Below are 19,319 nucleotides of genomic sequence, written 5' to 3' on the forward strand. Positions count from 1 at the left end.
TCTATATAAATCGACCTTCGCCGATCGAGTGAAATGGACCAGGTCGATCAGTATATACTCCCCGTTTTTTTGTTCTGCATAATGATCAGGATCGATCGATCCTGCATGATCGAACTCATTATTTATTTTATTTAAAAAATTACAATTTTAAGGGCATTACTACCATTTTGAAAAAAAAATAGTCTAATGGGACATAAAGTAATAGAGATTAGTCTAAAGGGACATAGTTATCATTTTTTTGCTCTAAAAAACAATTTTCCCAATAAAAAAATAGTTGGTCAACTTATTTGTTACACTTTATAATTGAATAAATTAACATATACATGATCAAGTTGTATAATTTTAAGCCGTATTCTTTTAAGTCGTATTCATATGTTCTTTCTTCAACCTTTATCATATCAGAAGAAGACCCCCACAAAAGAAGATCTAACAAGACATCTCTTCAAGGCTTTCCCATGGAGAAAACAAACACAAAGACGTGTGAATAAAATCAAATCTCTATCCTAAGTATGTATATGCTCATATATCTATCTTGAGTCTTAGATTTCTGTTGTCTCATTTTTGTACAGTTTTGAAGATGTTGAAAGTGTTGATGTCTATACAGCAAAAGGTTTGCTTACCATTGGCCATCATAGATATCTCGATGTTAGGTTAGTATAAAATATATATTATTTCATTTTATCCTTCTCTAGTTATACATGTTTTATATTATAATTATATATAAAAATAATTTTTGATCTTTATGGGTGATTTTAGGACAAACGAAGAATTCGCAAAGAGCCACTTTGATGATGCCTTGAATATACCTTACATGTTCAAAACAGATGAAGGTAATTTTTGAAAATTTTGCAGAATGCCATATTGCAAAAGTTCTGACAATAAAATTTTAAAAAGAAAAACTATTGTGAATGGTTTGTAGGTAGGATTGTAAATCCGGATTTCCTTCCGCAAGTGTCATCGGTTTGCAAGAAAGATGACAATCTGATCGTGGTAAGCTTCACTTAATTCATGACTATTTTTTTCTATCAAATATTGGATTTAGATTTTTTAGTTAAGATAATTTTATATCTGATCTTTTTGATAAAAAGTGTGTGGTCTTAAACTTTATTTTACAAGATTAGGAAAGCCCCCAGAAATATAAACCCAACTTTTAGAGGGAAAATTAACAAAAAAAGAGAGAAGGCAATGCTTATTTCATTGAAATTGATCAATTTACAAATGAAGAATTTGCCTCTGTTTATAAAAAACATTTTCAAAATGGACATTAGGATCAAAACAATATAATGGCTTACACCGAGAGATGAAAAAGAAAATGGAAAATGTAATAAGTGATGACTGGTTATGTATTCGATAGAAATTGATGTTAAGATTGATTTCTAGGGATATTTCTTGGAATACAATTCTTATGAAATATCCAGTGTTTTTATACATATTTTGGGTCACGGTTCAATATGGTTCGACCAGTTCAAACCTGGTTCAATAATATGGTTTAATATTTTTTAGTATGTAAATATAAAAGTAATGTTAGTAAACATGATGCATAGTTAAAATATAAATCAATTTTGAACATAAAATATTATAAATATAAATTAGTTTCTTGTTTATATGGATGGTTTATAGATTTTTGATAGTTTTAGTGGTTTTTATTGGTTTAATAACTTTGAAATATAATCCGGCTATGTGGCCGGTTCATGGTCGAACCAATTACTAGACCAACCCGGCTATACAACCGGTTCATGGTCGAACCCGGTCCAACCATCGGGTCGGTCCGGTTTTAAAAACACTGGAAATATCCTATAGATACTCTAAAATCATCTAAAATGTTCCTAATACTATTTTTTAAGGCTTGTAATTCTGGAGGAAGAGCAACTCGTGCTTGCGTCGATCTTCTCAATGCGGTGAGTCTATTCAACAACAATATATACATTTATTTTTTATATACACAAATATTCATCGTACTTATATAAGTTATATTATATATTCGTATGTCAATACTCTGCAGGGGTACGAGCATGTGGCTAACATGGAGGGAGGCTACTCGGCTTGGGTTGACGCTGGTTTCGCCGGCGATAAACCTGCCGCGGAGCTCAAGACCGCTTGCAAGTTCCGCCCTAAGGACAACTAAACCAGCCCAGTCTTGTTATAATTCACTAAAACATCTCTATCTTTTATATATAATCGGTTTGATGCAAAAATATTTGAAAGTGCTTTTGTGGTGTTGTATTAAGTTTGTCTCGAGCTCGATGAAGCTGTTTGCATGGAGTGTTACATTGGGCATGTTCATTTGTCTATCAATCTGGAAGGAGATAATATTAATGTTTGTTTTATGTTAAAGTGAGAATCAGTGGTCCATCCAAATGAATTTTAAATTTTAGCATAAATATTAGGATTTTAAATTTTAGCATAAATTAGTGCATCTTGATAGAGATGAAATTATCCAAAATAACAAAAAATAATTTTACCATATCTAAACAAAATATTTAGAACAAGGTTTATACAAATAAATAATCATGATATATTTTCTTAAAAAACTATATAACACATTTTTACTAAAACTGCCAAAATGCAATTTTCGGTCAAAATCACAAAAATATTTTTTCCACCATAATCGTATAATACATTTTCTCGCAGAAACTATCAAATCATATTTTCCACCGGAACCGCAAAATCATAGTTTTCAATAAAAGTGCAAAATGTATTTTCCCATCAAAATTACCAAAACCGCAGAAACACGTTTTAATGCAAAACCGCCAAATCACATTTATACGCAAATATCCCAAAACATATTTTCCGGACACCATTATAAATCCTATTTTCACAAAAATGCATTTACTGTCAAACTGTAAAAGTACATTATTCCTCTAAAACCGTAAACTTTTGCAAGTATTTTCACAAAAACTGATTTTTTGCTAAAAATGAAAAATTATATTTCACCAAAATCACAAAATGCATTTTTCTACAAAGACTGTAAAATTATATTTTTGGACAACAACTATATTTTAGATAAAATAACAAAAAATAGTGTAGTTAACTATAAATTAAAAATATGATTTAAGTCAAAACAAAAGTATATAAATCTTTTATTTACTAAACTCATTTAGATAAAAAGAGAGATAAAAAATAGTAATTCATTAAGATAATTCATCTAAATAAACCATCTTGATGAGAAAAATGAACAATGCCAACTGACGTCCAAATAGATCATTTAGATATTTTGGATCAATTGGATGGAGAAACAAGACAAGCCCACAATGTGGAAAAGAAAGTAGAAAAGGTTTAAATAACGTGTGCTACAAATCTATGGTGATTTTTTAAGGATCTAATTAAAGAGAAGAGAGACCATGAACTAGATGGCCTAATTAAAACATCCTAAAATGGGCTCTCTCAAGTTGTGTGTCATGTTCTCAATCATAAATATACAAACAAAAGACTCTCTACCATTCTTATCTCTGCGTCTCAAATCTTCAAAGGCTTTGTTAAAACTGTAAACCGTGTCTAATCAGATTGCTCAAGTGGCACACGGACGAATAACTGCCCGTTTAAGGTTACCACAGCCCATGTATGATGCGGATCAATCCTTGTCGGCAAACTAACCACCTGCAATTCAACAAAATGTCATTCAACATTCTATACAATCAAATCCTGTAACAATGTGTTATGTTCTTGGCAACATTACCTTTTTGAAAGGAGTAGCTCCCCATGTATTCATAGGGTTCTCTGGTTCGCCACTTTTTACCAACCGTCCTGCCGGATCTGATTGGACTCGGACCTGTGTTGTTATTTGCCAAGATAAGTTCACATGTACACAAAACGAGTATGTACATAGATTCTACTCCAAGTGTGTGAGAGAGCTAACCTCTTCACGGACTAGTCCTGGGACTAATGCATACACCTCGAAGCAATCTTCCTGCAGTTATTGGAAGAGACTATTAATTAATACATAAAACAAGGTAGGTGGATTGCTCAGATTTGTAAGATAGCAACATGCCGTCCTCTGTACGTTAATCTTCACCCAGTCAGCTGGTGGTCCAACATCAACAACTGTCACATCCAACCTAGAAAAAGAAAGCGGGAAAACAGAATCAGGATTCAAATGTGATATTGTCACACGTTGAAAAGTCATGATCAACAAACTAATAAACCATACATAGGTCTAGACACTTGGATGGCATGCTCAGTAGACGAAGGCCTCTTGCGTTTCAGCAAACCTGATGACATTGTGACAAGTACGTACTAAAATGAGGCAAAGCTTCAATAATACAAATGAGAACAAAGACTTCTTCATCGAACAGAACTCATACCAGGGGTGTTTCCCATCTGTTTTTCTCGCTTTTGATGAAGAACTAAATTCTTATCCTACAAATTACAAAACACTATTTGGTTCAGACGACGGCAACAAAGATGTAGAGTGAATGTGATATGTTCGGTAACATGATTCTGTCGGACCTTAACTGCAGGGTCATTAACTTCACCGTTTCCATTAAGACGTTGTGAATTCCAACCTTGCATAGCACGGGCTGCTGAATCTCTTTTCGCTCTACCAGATCCAGAAGCCTACAAGACATCAGGTTAAGTTATAAACTCACAAACATTAATCATAAGAAGAAGACCAAACAAAAACTACAGATGCATGAAATGATAGTCAGGGATCTTACCTGATTATCAATATTCATCGGTTCTGGCTCAGTAGCAAGGGGTATCTGTAGTTCACCCATCATGACTTTATGCCGCTCATATTCAAGAAGAGCCTGAAGAATGAAGAAACGATTACAAGATGTTACTGGACCTTAAGAAAAAATATATCTTCAGAGGATTCACAGTTTTCAAACATTTAAACTTTGTTTCAGAAGGACTGAAGCAAAAGAGAGTTCATATAGGCTCTCACCTTTTCGTAAAAACCTCTGAAAGTCCATGACACTGTTGTACATGTCCTGGAAAACAATTAAGCAATTAATTAGAGCAACTTCTTGGGGAATATGCAAAAAGATTCTTCTAACTTTGGGGGCCTGAAAGACTCTCCTACTTGCCTCCATAGTTTGCATCCAGTAACCTGTTCAGAATAAAGCATAAACTAATCATATAAGAGGATCACCAAAGAAAGGATGAATGTTCATCAGGCGCATTGACAGTGGGACGTACCTTGTCATAACCACCCACTCTAATAACAGCTCTAAACAACCTTGCACCAAAGAAATTAATCGGATAATTAGCTCTTCACAATCTAAATAAAAGATAGGAAGCAAGCTTACTTAAGGCAGTTTAGTCCCTCCCCATAAAACTTTGGAGGTTTAAAGTCCATGCTTCTCTCTCTAAAAAAACTGGTATAATTCTTTCATAAAAGCAGATTGATCCTCCTCCGTTCCAGATTCATTGCCATCCGACGCGTCATCCAAGAGGAAGGAGCGCTTTGCGCTCATGGTCCCATCACAACCAGGTGCTGCCTGATTTGCGCTCATGGTCCCATCGAAACCAGATGATGGCTGACCTATTTTATGGACCCCATTATTCAAGCCTCCACTTAACCCCTTTGTATCCGAAGAGACAACACAAGGAGGACCAGGTTCAAGTCTCACTGATGCATTCTCATTTTCAGTATCACTTTTCTCAGGTACTAATACTATAGAATAATCTTTCTTTTCAGCATTAGGAGCGTCAACATTCACATCGTTGTTATTAGTAGAGTCAATACCAGCATCAGTGACCAATTTAGAATCAGGTACATCAATTTCCATGTCTTCTATAGGTTCAGCCTCAAGTGTAGCAACTACTTCGTTATGATCAGATGAAGTCTGGGCACTGTCTCCTGAAACTCCAGCAGCCAAAACATCAGAGAGTTTGTCATTTTCTGTCAAATTTTCAGTGGCAGGCATGTCTGGCTCCTTTTCCACATTCACTGTGGTTTCTATGAGAGGCTCGGATGGTTTATCCTCCAGCTTTGATACGGTCTCAGAACCAGGCACCTCTAGCCCTTTTTCAACCTCCGTTGTGGTTCCTTGATCATGATCTACCGGCCTACTTCCATCGTCAGCTAAATTCATATTGTTAGCCTCGCCCTCGTCTATCTTGTCATTGTTCTCCTCAAAAACTTTGGTATCAGAGTTGACTAGAAACTCTTTCTGTTCTCCTGAGGATATGATGTCAAGTTCTTCTGCAGTTTTGTCCTGCTCCGTTACAGTGTTAGCAAGATGGAGCGGTGATCCTTTGTCCACCGAGAGTTTGGTATCGGGAATCACTGGAAACTCTTTATGTTCTCCTGAAGATGTCATGTCATGTTCTTCAGCAGTTTTGTCCTGCTCGGTTGCAGTATCAGCATGATGAAGCGGTGATCCTTTCTCCTCGGAGACTTTGGTATCAGGTGAGAGTGCAATCTCGGTGTGGTCTCCTGAGGATAACATGTCATGTTCTTCTTCATATTTATCCTCCTGCTCCATTACAGTATCAGCAGTATGAAGCGGTGATCCTTTGTCTTCCGAGAGTTTGGTATCAGGAGTGACTGTAATCTCGTTTTGTTCTCCTGAGGATGTCATATCATGTTCTTCTGCAGGTTTTTCCTCCTCCGTCACAGTATTAGCATGATGACGTGGCGATCCTTTGTCCTCCGAGAGTGGTACTGTGGTCGTTTCTTCATGGACAACTGCAGTATCTTCGTCAACCATGTCAGAATCTCTGCCATTTCTCAAGACATCCGAACTTACTTTGTTGGACGCAATGTTCTGCTCTAAAGTGTCTTCCACAGAAGGAGGAGGACTTGGATGTCTGTTCACTTCTAATTGAGAATTCTTCTCATCATCGATCTTTGGTGGATCATCATCGTTGGTACCTTCTTCAGTGACCATGGGCATGGGAGGAGGAGAATCCTTATGTTCACTTTCAGGATCGTCCTCTCCTATTGTCTCTTTTGGATTCTTATCATCAGCATTATCTAGACTTTGCTGTTCAGTCGCAATTTGTTTATCGGTTTCCATAACATTATCTAGACTTTGCTCTTCAGTCTCAATTTCCTTATTGGTGTCCTGTCCAACTCTATCAGTCTCCCTTTCTGTTATATTCTCCATTTCAACAGCATTCCTATACAGGGAAACTTTTATCAAATACCAATTCACTCATAATTAAGATAAACCCCAAAACATAATTGAATCAGGTAGAAGAAAAATAACAAAACAAGAGCTTAAAGGTATTTTGATCATTGGTTGTATAGGGATTTGTGAGAGCAATTCAACAAATCCCCAGTTGATGATACGTTTGGTTCTTACTTAGTGTTGTAAGATTAAATGAGGATGAAGAATCGTGTTTCTGAACCTATCAAACATCAGTGTGAACATAGCATAACCAGACATAAAAGAGCAAAACTCAAAAGCAAACAAAGAAACTAAGTCGAAGGCATTTTAGGCCTAACAGTAACACAAGTGAAAAGAGACTTATTCATACAAAATTTCATGCTAACAAAAGTCGAAATTGGAATCAAAGGTTATCTATTTTATGCAGTCAATTTCAGATTTAAAACAAAAGGAAGAGAACTTTACGAACCTCGGAAGAGAATTTTCGCAGCTCCTCCTCCTCCTCCTGAAAATACCACCCCACTTTTCAATCGAAATTGGAACAAAGCAAATCGAGGGTTTCAATTAGAACCGGGGTTTCTAGGTTTTGGGTTCATGGGCTTCGGCTTACTCTCGGCCCGATCAACAGCATTACTTTTTTTAAGCCGACGATATTCAACATTTATAACTTCTTTTTCAGAAGCTGTCGAAATATATTTTTTCCATTAATGTTTTTGAAAATTGCACTAAACTTTAAAGAGAAATTCCCTATGATTTAAGTTTTGTCAGAAAAATAATTTTCAATAAAAGAAATGACTAAAAAAAGTTTTATTAAAGACTAAAAATATATTTATATTTTAGGGTTAACTAATCTAGACTTAAGGTTTAAACTTAAGAGATGAGGTTTTGAGGATAGAGTTTCAAATTTAAAAAAAATAAAATATAAATATTAAAAATTTCAAAATAAAATTTAAAAAAAAAAAACTATTTTGATCACTTTACTTATTGTAAGCTATTTTTGTGACAAAACTTTTAAAATAGGCAATTTGAGAAAAATGCTCAAATTTAACCTCGAATTTAAAATATATTTTGTATTGTTATTGGTACACCACATAATTTCCTTTTTCTTAATAAGAGTGTTAAAATTTAACAGTTTTTGAAAATTTCATTAAAATTTTAACTAACACTCAATTTAAAAAATTAAGATGGAATGATCGACAAAAATTTTAAACCACCAAAAGTATTTAGCAAGTTAAATAGGTAAAATACATAAGAGGTATTTGGCTGAAAATACAAGAAACAAAAGATATTGAAGTAACTATACACACAACTTTTTAATTAGGTACGCGGATATAGCCGTCAATGTAAACTTACCGCTTTGTCCTCTATGCAGGTTATGCATCACAAAAGAGTGTGTCAGACATGTCAGAGGAATGAGACAGTTTTGTCTTCATTTGTTCCCACTTATAGTAAAAGTGAAACACGAGTGAAGGCGCGTGAGGAACATGTAAGAAAGATAAGTAGTATACATTTTTCTCTTGATATATTCCTTGTACACTTTCATAGACATCAATTGAAAAAGTCATAATCCTTATTTGTACTTGTTTTATCGTTCCCACATTATAGAAACAAAAATTGTTAGGATAATACGTAACACTGTCAAATAGAGTCACAATTATTTAAGTAACGTAAGATTTATTTGTAATGACCTCGTATTACAGAAACTTAACATAACCATTGATATATTACAAAGGATCATAGCTGGAAAATTTTAACAAGGATAGGTAGTAATACAAGAACGTAACACAAAAAAAAAAAGATTAACGGAAAGAGGTGAACATTAATAGTTAATATTAAGACAACAGATAAGAAACATGAGTGCACGACAAGGGTTCGGAAAACATCTACTTTTTCATGTAAAAGATGATTATGACACTAGCTATTGCAAACCCACCACCGGAATAAAGAACAAGGTTACGGACCACCTTCTGGGTCTCATTTATATGTGCTGAAATGTGATCTTCAATTGCCTTCAAACTTTCATTTATTGACCCAGAAGACCGAAAAACCTCTAATGCAGCAATCTGAGCATTAGCTCGACGTAGAGCGGTCGTCAAAGCCTTGATTTCTTCGGCCTGGGTAAGGATTTTGTCCCTTGCCTCCAAAAGACTTTGCTTCTGCCAACGGCATGATTTCTCCTTGTCATGCCAAACCACAAAACCATGTTCATCGCATTTGTAAAATCGCCTTCCAGGATTCTCTTCAGTCCACGCCATTGTCAAGGCAGTCGGTTGTGAACAGTGGCAAGGAGGACCTTCATTGTTTGGAGTTGAATCTCTTTGATACTTCCCATAAGCATGTCGAAAGCAAGTTTTCCCCATGGATAAGAAAAAAATTCGTCCATATCTTCAATAGCCTCAGCATGTTCTCTACAAATTTTCATCTTCATGTTTGTTGGGAGAAGAACAGACGATAATATCGCCAAGCATGCGTATTTGATGCGCACAGCCCGATCTGCAACTGAACGCCTCGCAAGCAACTTGATCACGGAAGCAACTGTAGCTACCTCAGCTTTTCCAAATAGGGAAGGCCAGTAAGGTTTTTCGGAAATAGTTTCTTTGAGCTTCATCTTTGATTTCATTGGAAACTTTCCACATGGTAGACCGGTCACAATCGCAAATTCTCTAAGGGAAAACCGTATTGGTTTACCAGCAAAACGGAACCAAGCTTCATGTTTTTTTTTTCGTTTTCAACTGCCTCGATAGTATGAATCTGGCGAATCTCCCGGAAAATACTGGTTTGTCCACAATCTCCAGAATTTTCCCAAACGCAGATCTCCGTATAACCTGTACTTCCTCCTCTTCTAACGCATTAAAGATGCGGTTGATGGCTCCGGATGAGAGATAGGTGAGAACACGCACGCCGACTGGTTCTTCTCCAACTGCAAACATCATCTCAGGGATCGGTCTGACAGGTTGTTCTTTCGGTGGATCAGAACAATCAACTAGCCTAATAGAAACCATATTTTCTCGTTTGCGTCTTGGATGTATTTATTGTTCTTGGTTTTCTTTCTTCTCGGCTGCAATTTCGTCTCTTCATATACGTTTAAATAACCAGATAAAAGAGAAAGTTCAGTAGTTAAACAAGCTGAGAAATATTTATGATCAATTTAATTTCACCTATTGCCGACTGATTTTTATCTTCAGCTGCGTGAAGTACACGAGGTTGACGTGAAAGTGACCCTTATGTGCTTTTATTGCTACTTCTACTAGGACCTATAGACTAGGTTAGCTGTCCGCAATAGAGTTGTCAGATATAGTATATAGGGGTATTTTTGGGCATATGCACCAGGTAAACAGTCATGAAAAGCCACTATGCCAATTCCCTAAATAATCTTCTGAACGTTGATATCGGATGCAATTACTCAATACATAATTTGATATTGGAGGACCAGTATAGGCTATTTCCGTGTACCTAACATGATTTAGGTAGTTCCTACAAAAAAAAACATGATTTAGGTAGTCAAACTGAAAATACATACTTAACATAAAGATATCAATCGTCTTATCTTTGAATGAGGGGTTATCGTCCGTCTTTAAGGTGGTTTTAAGGGGTGTTTGCAATTTTTTGAACTAACTGCAGGTAGAACCTGAGGTAAGCCAGCAATGGAACCATCCCTTAGAGGCTGCAGATATGACCACTGTATAACTAAAACAGATATCACATATCACATAAAGCATCAGCTTCACCGGCACAAATAAAAGAGACCAAGATAAAACAAGCAGTGCCTAACATTTTATAAGTAACGTCACCAATTGCACGAGAGACAGAAGCTAGCATTGCTATTTTGATACACCAAATTGTCTAAAATGAAACATCATTACACTCTCACTACAAGAAAACATAATCTTAACGAGGGCGGTTTTCCTCGTTATTTTGTCGTAAAAGAGGCTTTACGACGAATTAGCGAGGAAACGCGTTTGCTCGTTACACGTCTGTCGTAACACATATTTCCTCGCTAATTCGTCGTAACTTAGCGAGGAATATATTTCGTCGTAAAGACGAAGTAGGGCGATTCGTCGTAAAGACCACGTCAATATTCCACGTAAGGACGTCGCTATAATTCCTCGTAAATACCTCGAAAATAGTTCCTCGTAATCTACACGTAAATACCTTGAAAGAGTTTCCTCGCAAAATACACGTAACAACCACGAAATGATTTCCTCGTAAAATGGTCGTAAACTTTTCCTCGTTATTTCCTCGTAAATGGTTCCTCGTAAAATATTCGTTAAATGTTTCTCGTCATTTCTTCGTAAGGTTTCCACGTAAAGAGGTCGTACATTGGCTACGAATTTACTTCGTTTTTATTATTTTACAGAATTTAAAAATATAATTAAAAAATAATTAAAATTATTTAATTTAATAATAAATTAAAATTCAAAATAAAAATAAATCAATATGAAAATATTTTATATATAAATAAGTTTTGAATTTATATAATACAACAACCAAAAAAAAACTAAGGGTCGTTCATCGCCCGGTAGAATTCATCACTCCTCCTCGTAACATCCGCCTCGTTATGTACGTCGGATGACTCGCCTTGAATGGGATGTTGTTGTCGCATGTTCCTCAACATGGACTCCCATTCCGGATTTGTGGCCGCAATAACGTCCAAGAAGCCCTCGACTCCACCCATACGAGATTTTGTCGCGGTCAACTCGTTACGCAGCTGAGCGGACTCTCTACGCAGCTCCGTGACTTCATCATCCCGTCGCTGACCATAAGACGATGTCGCTCTCGGAACATCGTTGACAGAACCAATACCCAACGCCCGTCCCTTTTTTTTAGGGACAACCTTAAAAACAAAAAATAAATATTGTAAGTAAAAATTTAAAGTTAAATTAAATGAATAATTGAAAATTAATTTTTTTTGAAAATTTACCTCCTCGTAAATCTTATCCACTTCAAGTGTGGATAAGGTGACGGGTAATCCGTCGGTAGACTGCTGGGTCAGCTGAGTCTGGCAGTCTTCAACCCGAGCAACTACATCGTTGTTCGGACTTGCCATCTACAAATACGCTCGCCTTGTTCTTGTGGGTCCTCTCATAAAGTTCCATAAGAGACGGGAGATGTCCCGTCTCGTTGGCCTAAAGAACAGTTAAGAAAGTTAGAATAAATTAATATATGTATTAAAAAAATTATTTAATAAAATATTTAATTACAAACGGACACCGGCGTGGGGTTTTTGGCCCGTAGTGTGAAGCATCGGCCCGTTCCCGTGCTCATCGACCGTGTTACGGGAGTTAGAGCAAGCCTGAGGGATTCTAATGGAATCAGGAAGGCGCCAATAACGGATGAGGCCATCCCACACATCCGTGGTGAGCTCAGCGGGTTTGCCACGCTCATACCCCTTCACGATCCAGTCACCCTTCCAGTTGGAGACCGTGTCCAACAAGCGAACTTTCGCTTTCGCGTTAAACTTCTTCCTCACCCTCTCAGTGATCCCCAAGGCCCAATTATATTTTTGCTGTTGGAAAAAATAAATTAACAATTAGTTTTTTAGAAAGTATATATATAAATCATGAAAAAATTAAAATATATATAATTAATAAATAGAAACTTACAGCGTAAATTTTGAACCACGTCTTTCTGACGTAGTGAGGCGTCTTACTCCAGTTTGGATGTGCCATGGAGAAGTAACCCTTGATCGTGTCGGTTACGTCCAATGCAAGACATCCGTCAACCCCCCACCTGGAAAATACAAATTTAAAATATAAATTATTTTTTAATGTTATAAAAGAAATTTAAACGAATTAAAAAAAAATTAATGCAACATACCACAACGTTCCGTCTGGTCGGTCTGGGTCGATGACTGGTAAACCTTCTCTGCCTGGCAGACTGAGAATGTCCTCTACAGTGTACTGCGAGTAAGGAGCACTCGGAGGCACCATCAGATCAGGATGAATATCGGCGGCCATCGGAGGTGCCATCGGAGGTGCCATCGGAGGAGGCACAGGAGGAGGCATCGGAGGAGGCACATGAGGAGCCGATGGTGCACTAGAAGAAGTAGACCCAGAGACTCTCTGAGTGTACTGAGTCACGGGGACAGTCTCCTGGCCCGAAGAACTGGGAGCGGAAGAAGAGGCCGGGTCTAAACGACTACCCGGCTCACCGAAGATCTCTCTGTAATGGGCAGTAAGTCTTCTTTTTCGAACCTGGGAAAAAAATGAAATTTTTAAAATTAACATCAACAATATATTTCCCAACATTATCCACCTAATCAACACTAAATAACATAAAATCCGCAAACCTATCTAAATTCCCTATACTAACCACCTAATCTATCCTAAACTAACCAAATTAGAGAGGAATCAGAGAGGCTTACCATTACTACGAAATGGAGAGAAAGTAGAGAGGAAGTAGAGAGGAAAGAAAGAGTGAGCGCTCGGGTGTATATATAAGATTACATATCGTCGCAAATTCGTCGTAAGTTTACGACGAAATAGCGAGCAGTTACAAAGGCCCGTGTTTTTTTTTACGAGGAAATTGCGAGGAATCACAAAGGCCCGTGTTTTTGTTTACGAGGTATTAACGACGATTTTGCCTACGTGGAATTAACGAGGCTTGCTTTCCTATAAATATACTCACAACTCTCATTCTCAAACCACACATAAACTCCCAAATCACACACCTATCTGAAATCACATTCCTCAGCAAAATCATATTCAAATTATAAATATTTGAAAAAAATAGGAAAAGGATAAGATATTAGAATTCATGTGGGCGAGACTTACGTATTATAATTGCTGGAAGTCTTGCCATATGTTATTCTGGTATTTTGATCCTTTTCCCTTTTTTCTAGTTTTTACACTACGAGGTATTTACGACGATTTATGCTTACGTGGAATTAACGTGTTTTATGTTTAAATCTTTTTACGTGGTCTTTACGACGCTTTCTGCTTACGTGGTCTTTACGACGATTTCTGGTTACGTGGTCTTTACGACGATTTATGCTTACGTGGTATTTACGACGATTTCATCCTACGTGGAATTAACGAGTGTTATGTTTAAATCCCTAGAATCCGAAAACCGAAACCCAAAACCCGAAACCCCATACCCGAAACCCCAAACCCCAACCCCCAAACCCGAAACCCGAAAGCCCAAACCCGAAACCCGAAACCCAAACCCCATCTTTAATTTTCTACTTCATATATTCCAAACCCCATATTTAATTTTAAGTTTCGTCGTTATTCCTAAACCCCAACCCCCAAACCCGAAACCCGAAAGCCCAAACCCGAAACCCGAAACCCGAAACCCCGAAACCCGAAACCCGAAACCCGAAACCTCATACCCGAAACCCCAAACCCCAACCCCCAAACCCGAAACCCGGAAGCCCAAACCCGAAACCCGAAACCCAAACCCCCATCTTTAATTTTCTACTTCATATATTCCAAACCCCATATTTAATTTTAAGTTTCGTCGTTATTTTTAACGAGTGTTATGGTTAAATCCCTAGAACCCCAAACCCGAAACCCGAAACCCGAAATCCAAAACCCGAAACCCCAAACCCCGAACCCCTAAACCCGAAACCCCAAACTCGAAACCCCAAACCCGAAGCCCGAAACCCGAAATCCAAAACCCGAAACCCCAAACCCGAAATCCAAAACCCGAAACCCCAAACCCCGAAGCCCTAAACCCGAAACCCCAAACTCCGAACCCCTAAACCCCGAACCCCAAACCCCAAACCCCAAACCCCGAACCCCTAAACCCGAAACCCGAAACCAAAAACCCGAAACCCAAACCCCAAACCCGAAACCTGAAACCCCAAACCCCAAACCCTATATTCCTTATTTTCTACTTCATATATTCCAAACCCCATCTTTATTTTTAGGTTTCGTCGTTATTTCCTCGTTGTCTTATGTTGTATTTACGACGATTTCATCCTACGTGTTTTTTACGACAAATTCATCCTACGTGGTATTTACGACGATTTTGTCCTACGTGGAATTAACGAGTCCCGCGTTCTTTATTTTTATATTTCGTCGTTATTTCCTCGTTGACCTACGAGTCCTTTAAGACGATTTTTTGTTACGTGGAATTAACGAGTGTTATGTTTAAATCCCTTGAATCCGAAACCCCAAACCCCATATTCCTTATTTTTTACTTCATATACTCCAAACCCCATCTTTATTTCCATTCCAAACCACAATTCCCACATTTGCTTATTCATAAAACAAACTCCCGGCATTACCTTATTCATAAAACAAACCCCACATTATCTTATTCATAAAACAAACTCCCTCATCTTATTCATAAAACAAATACATCAATCGGATACATCGACATTCTCGTCATCACTAGAAACATCATCATTTTCATTAAACTCGTCTTCAACAGCTTCGTCTGTGGCATCATCGGTAAGATCTTCGTACTCGTGATTATGCGGATCAATGAGAAGGATGTCATCAATTTCTTGTTCAGGTTCCTCAACTTCATTTTCTGTTCTTCTTGCAATGGTGGTTCTTCTCCACTGATGATTCGTCCTCGAGGTGTAACTTTGATCACTGCTAACCAATTTATACCTGAATCTCTCATCCGAGGGTATGGAAGGAAGCTAACTTGGTCTGCTTGTGAAGCTAAGATGAAAGGCTCGAATTTGTTGTACCTTCGTCCACCGTTGACATCAACTACACCGAATTTGTTAGACCGAACACCTCTGTTGACGACGGGGTCGAACCATTCACATTTGAAGAGGACGCATTTCAGCTTCAGTATCCCTGGAAATTCGACTTCAATAATCTCCGTCAAGATCCCGTAGAAATCTGTTTCCCCTTTCACACATATTCCATAGTTACTGGTCGCCCGCTGTCTACCATAGTCATATGTATGAAAAGTATAGCCTCGTGTGAAATACATCTGTGATGTGGTGACCTTTACAAGTGGAGATTGAATTACTTCGTGTAACCACTTAGGATAATCTGCATCGTCGTCGTCATAATCAACCTGCAAAACAAAAGAGAATGTTAATGAAATACAGATAATGTATGAAAAAAAGTTTTAGTTAATACCTGATTCCGCAACCACTTAATGAAGTGTTGATCTTTCCTTTTGTCTACGTCACTTGTGGATATACCAGGAAATGTTTCTTCGACTTGAGAAACAAATAGGCTGTAAAATCACATTTTATAGGAATGAATCTCTCGCAATTATACAATTAATTATACTTATATGTGTTTCGAAGTGTCAATATATGTTACCTTTCAAAATAACGCATCAATGGATCTTCGCAATTGAGTAGAATATAGGTGTGTGCACTATGAGCGTCTTCTTCACTCGACCACCAAACCTCTTTAGACTTCCCACCGAGTCGCTCAATCTGGCTAAAGATGTCTGGAACACCAGCAACTGCATATGTTGGCGCAACACCCCAATCATCATATCTTCTTGGAGCTCTTCTCCGTGTACGTACTTTTGACGCAAAGTAGTACGATGTGAAGTGAGAAACTTCTTCCGTCAAACTTCCAGCAATTATAGAACCTTCAACTTTGGCGAGGTTCTTTGCTTTTCCCTTCAAATATTTCATGGCTCGCTCATACTGATACATCCATCCGTAATGTACAGGTCCACGAAGCAATGCCTCATATGGGAGGTGGACAGCTAGATGCTCCATGACGTCAAAAAATCCGGGAGGAAATATCTTCTCCAAGTTGCACAATAAGATGGGAATGTTCTCCTGAAGCTGTTCCACAACTTCTTCTTTAAGAGTGCGTGTGCTCAGATTCCTGAAAAATGCTCCAATGCCTTTTATATTCAAAAAAAAATTAAACACATTGTTAGTCATATATTATTTTGTAAATTATTGTGATATAATACACTACGTACTTGCAAGTGCTTCATGTACGTTTGTTGGAAGTAGCTCCGCAAATGCAAAGGGCAGTAGTCGTTGCATAAATACATGACAATCACATGACAATCATGACTCTTCATCCCGGAGAACTTTTGACCCTTTTCAACACATCTAGAGAGATTCGAAACATACCCATCGGGGAACTTCACTTCTGATGCCACCCAGTTGAACAACACCGACTTTTTTTCTGAAGATAATCTGAATATCGGAACGGGAACTTGTCCATTGCTTTTAATATGTAACTCGCTTCTTGAGCAAATATCCGGCAAGTCCAACCTCGATTTTATGTTGTCTTTTGTCTTCTTTGGGACATTCAATATTGTATTCATGATGTTCTCAAAGAAATTCTTCTCTATATGCATCACATCGAGGTTGTGGCGCAGAAGAAGATCCTTCCAATATGGCAACTCCCAAAATATACTCTTCTTGTGCCAGTTGTGATGAACACCGTAAGAATCTGGCATATTACGAGGGACATGCCAATTACCACCCCAACGAACTGTTTCGTTAGCTCCGTAGTAGTCGATTTGCGCTTCAATTTGTTCTCCAGTTAGATATGGAGGAGGAGTGTCTCTCACAACCCTTTTGTGCCTAAACAAATTCTTGTTTCTTCGGTAAGGATGGCCAATGGGAAGAAATCGACGGTGACAATCAAACCAACTTGTCTTCCTACCATTCTTCAGTTGAAACGCATCTGTCGTTCCATTACAATATGGACAAGCTAATCTCCCATGTGTAGTCCATCCAGACAACATCCCATAGGCAGGGAAATCACTTATGGTCCACAAAAGCATCGCTCGCATCGTAAAATTCGTCTTCGTTGAACAGTCATACGTCCTCACCCCTGTTGACCACAAATCCTTCAACTCTTTTATCAGTGGTTGTAGGAAAACATCCAGGGACCTTTTTGGATGGTTCGGACCAGGTATTAATATGGTCAAGAATAGTAACTCCCGTTGCATGCACATCTCCGGTGGCAGGTTGTATGGAGTAAGAAAGACTGGCCACAATGAATATTGTCTCCCTGACATTCCGAACGGACTAAATCCATCTGTGCATAATCCGAGATACACATTCCGGATATTGCTAGCGAAATCTGGATGTACTTTGTTGAAATGTTTCCAGGCTCTTGCATCTGATGGATGAGTCATCTCACCATCCGTCTGAGTATGCTCGGCATGCCATCTCATCTTTCCAGCAGTCTGCTCTGATTGATACAATCTTTTCAATCTGTCTGTAATTGGTAGGTACCACATCCTTTGGTACGGTACCCTATTACGTCCCCGTCCTTGCGGCTTGAATCGTGGCTTCTTGCAGAATCGACATTCTTCTAGCTTCTCATCATCTCCCCAATAGATCATGCAGTTGTCGATGCAAACATCTATCATCTCCGAAGGCAACCCAAGACTATAAACCAGTTTCTGAATCTCATAATAAGAATCAGCAGACACATTGTCTTCCGGCAAATACTCTTTAAACAAGTCCGCCCATTCGTTCATGCAACTTTCAGGTAGATTGTGATCAGTTTTAATATTCATCATTCTAGCAGCTAACGACAATTTAGAGAGACCTTCTCTACAACCACTGTAAAGTGGTTGATTCGCCGCGTTTAACATTTCGTAAAACTTTTTTGCATCTATATTAGGTTCTTCATCTTCATCATGAGCTACGAATGCATCAGCTACCATATCATGAACCCTATCATAATCTACCATCTCCTCCTGATGGTAACTATGTTCATTATGCAAATGATGATCAACCGGTTCTTTTTCCTGAAAATTGCTATTACTACTACTAGCTTCATTCTGATCATAATTAAAACCTTCTCCATGTTGAAACCAGATATAGTAATTTGCCGTGAAACCTCTATTTATTAAATGCTTCCAAACATTTTCACGATTTGCCAGTTTCGAATTGTTGCATTTCCGACAAGGACAGAACATCTTACCACTTTCTTGGGCGAGCGGTGTTGAATCTGCTTGATGCATAAATGTCTCCAGACCCGCAAGGTATTCTTTCGTCACTCTCCCGTTAGCATCTCTATGCATATACATCCACTTCCGCAACTCGTAAATAGTCCCGGAGCCAGCCATTTTTTTTCTTTCACGTTTTTTGTTGTTGGTGTGTTTAAAATGATGTTCAAACATCCATATTTATAGGAAAATTCGAATCTGGTAGTTGTAATTTTGCTATGAATTTACGACGAAAATTAATTAGGTGGGCAAAAAAAACGTGTAACACCTATAAAGTTGGTGGATTCAAAAATTTCCTCGCTAAATACACGTAAACTATTCCCTCGTAAATACCACGCAAAGTTTACGTCGTATTTACGAGGAAATAGTTTTTCCTCGTAAAATACTCGTAAAATTACATCC

The 19,319-nt window shown here is 37.9% G+C and overlaps 3 protein-coding genes across 3 annotated transcripts; 1 reads left to right on the forward strand and 2 right to left on the reverse strand.

The window, feature by feature from the left end:
• The first annotated feature begins 261 nt into the window (after window positions 1–261).
• LOC106395255 (protein HIGH ARSENIC CONTENT 1, mitochondrial) lies at window positions 262–2,334 on the forward strand. The gene is made up of 6 exons (XM_013835763.3): window positions 262–478; window positions 570–650; window positions 757–830; window positions 920–990; window positions 1,845–1,898; window positions 2,003–2,334. The coding sequence occupies exons 1-6, from the start codon at window positions 324–326 to the stop codon at window positions 2,123–2,125; spliced, it is 558 nt and encodes a 185-aa protein (XP_013691217.2). The 5' UTR covers window positions 262–323; the 3' UTR covers window positions 2,126–2,334.
• Window positions 2,335–3,252: 918 nt separating this feature from the next.
• LOC106396881 (AT-rich interactive domain-containing protein 3) lies at window positions 3,253–7,724 on the reverse strand. Its single transcript, XM_048762300.1, is given in 14 exon segments — window positions 3,253–3,597; window positions 3,677–3,769; window positions 3,857–3,907; window positions 3,989–4,055; window positions 4,148–4,208; window positions 4,302–4,356; window positions 4,447–4,554; window positions 4,656–4,748; window positions 4,886–4,931; window positions 4,998–5,050; window positions 5,140–5,179; window positions 5,250–5,323; window positions 5,325–7,068; window positions 7,528–7,724. Coding segments are annotated over 13 exon segments (2,574 nt in total). The 5' UTR covers window positions 7,056–7,068; window positions 7,528–7,724; the 3' UTR covers window positions 3,253–3,495.
• A 1,217-nt stretch (window positions 7,725–8,941) lies between these two features.
• On the reverse strand, window positions 8,942–9,313 carry LOC106393348. The gene has a single exon (XM_013834051.1). It carries the CDS (start codon window positions 9,311–9,313, stop codon window positions 8,942–8,944), a length of 372 nt encoding a protein of 123 aa, XP_013689505.1.
• Between the last annotated feature and the right edge of the window lie 10,006 nt (window positions 9,314–19,319).

Source organism: Brassica napus, chromosome C7 (genome assembly GCF_020379485.1).
Source record: "Brassica napus cultivar Da-Ae chromosome C7, Da-Ae, whole genome shotgun sequence".
NCBI classification, from domain to species: Eukaryota; Viridiplantae; Streptophyta; class Magnoliopsida; order Brassicales; family Brassicaceae; genus Brassica; species Brassica napus.

Coding starts and splice junctions, on each gene's coding strand:
- LOC106393348 (XM_013834051.1), bottom strand. CDS start 9,313: ATGGCGTGGACTGAAGAGAATCCTGGAAGGCGATTTTACAAATGCGAT.
- LOC106395255 (XM_013835763.3), top strand. CDS start 324: ATGATCAAGTTGTATAATTTTAAGCCGTATTCTTTTAAGTCGTATTCA. Junction 831..919: donor CATGTTCAAAACAGATGAAG/GTAATTTTTGAA, acceptor AATGGTTTGTAG/GTAGGATTGTAAATCCGGAT. Junction 991..1,844: donor AAGATGACAATCTGATCGTG/GTAAGCTTCACT, acceptor CTATTTTTTAAG/GCTTGTAATTCTGGAGGAAG.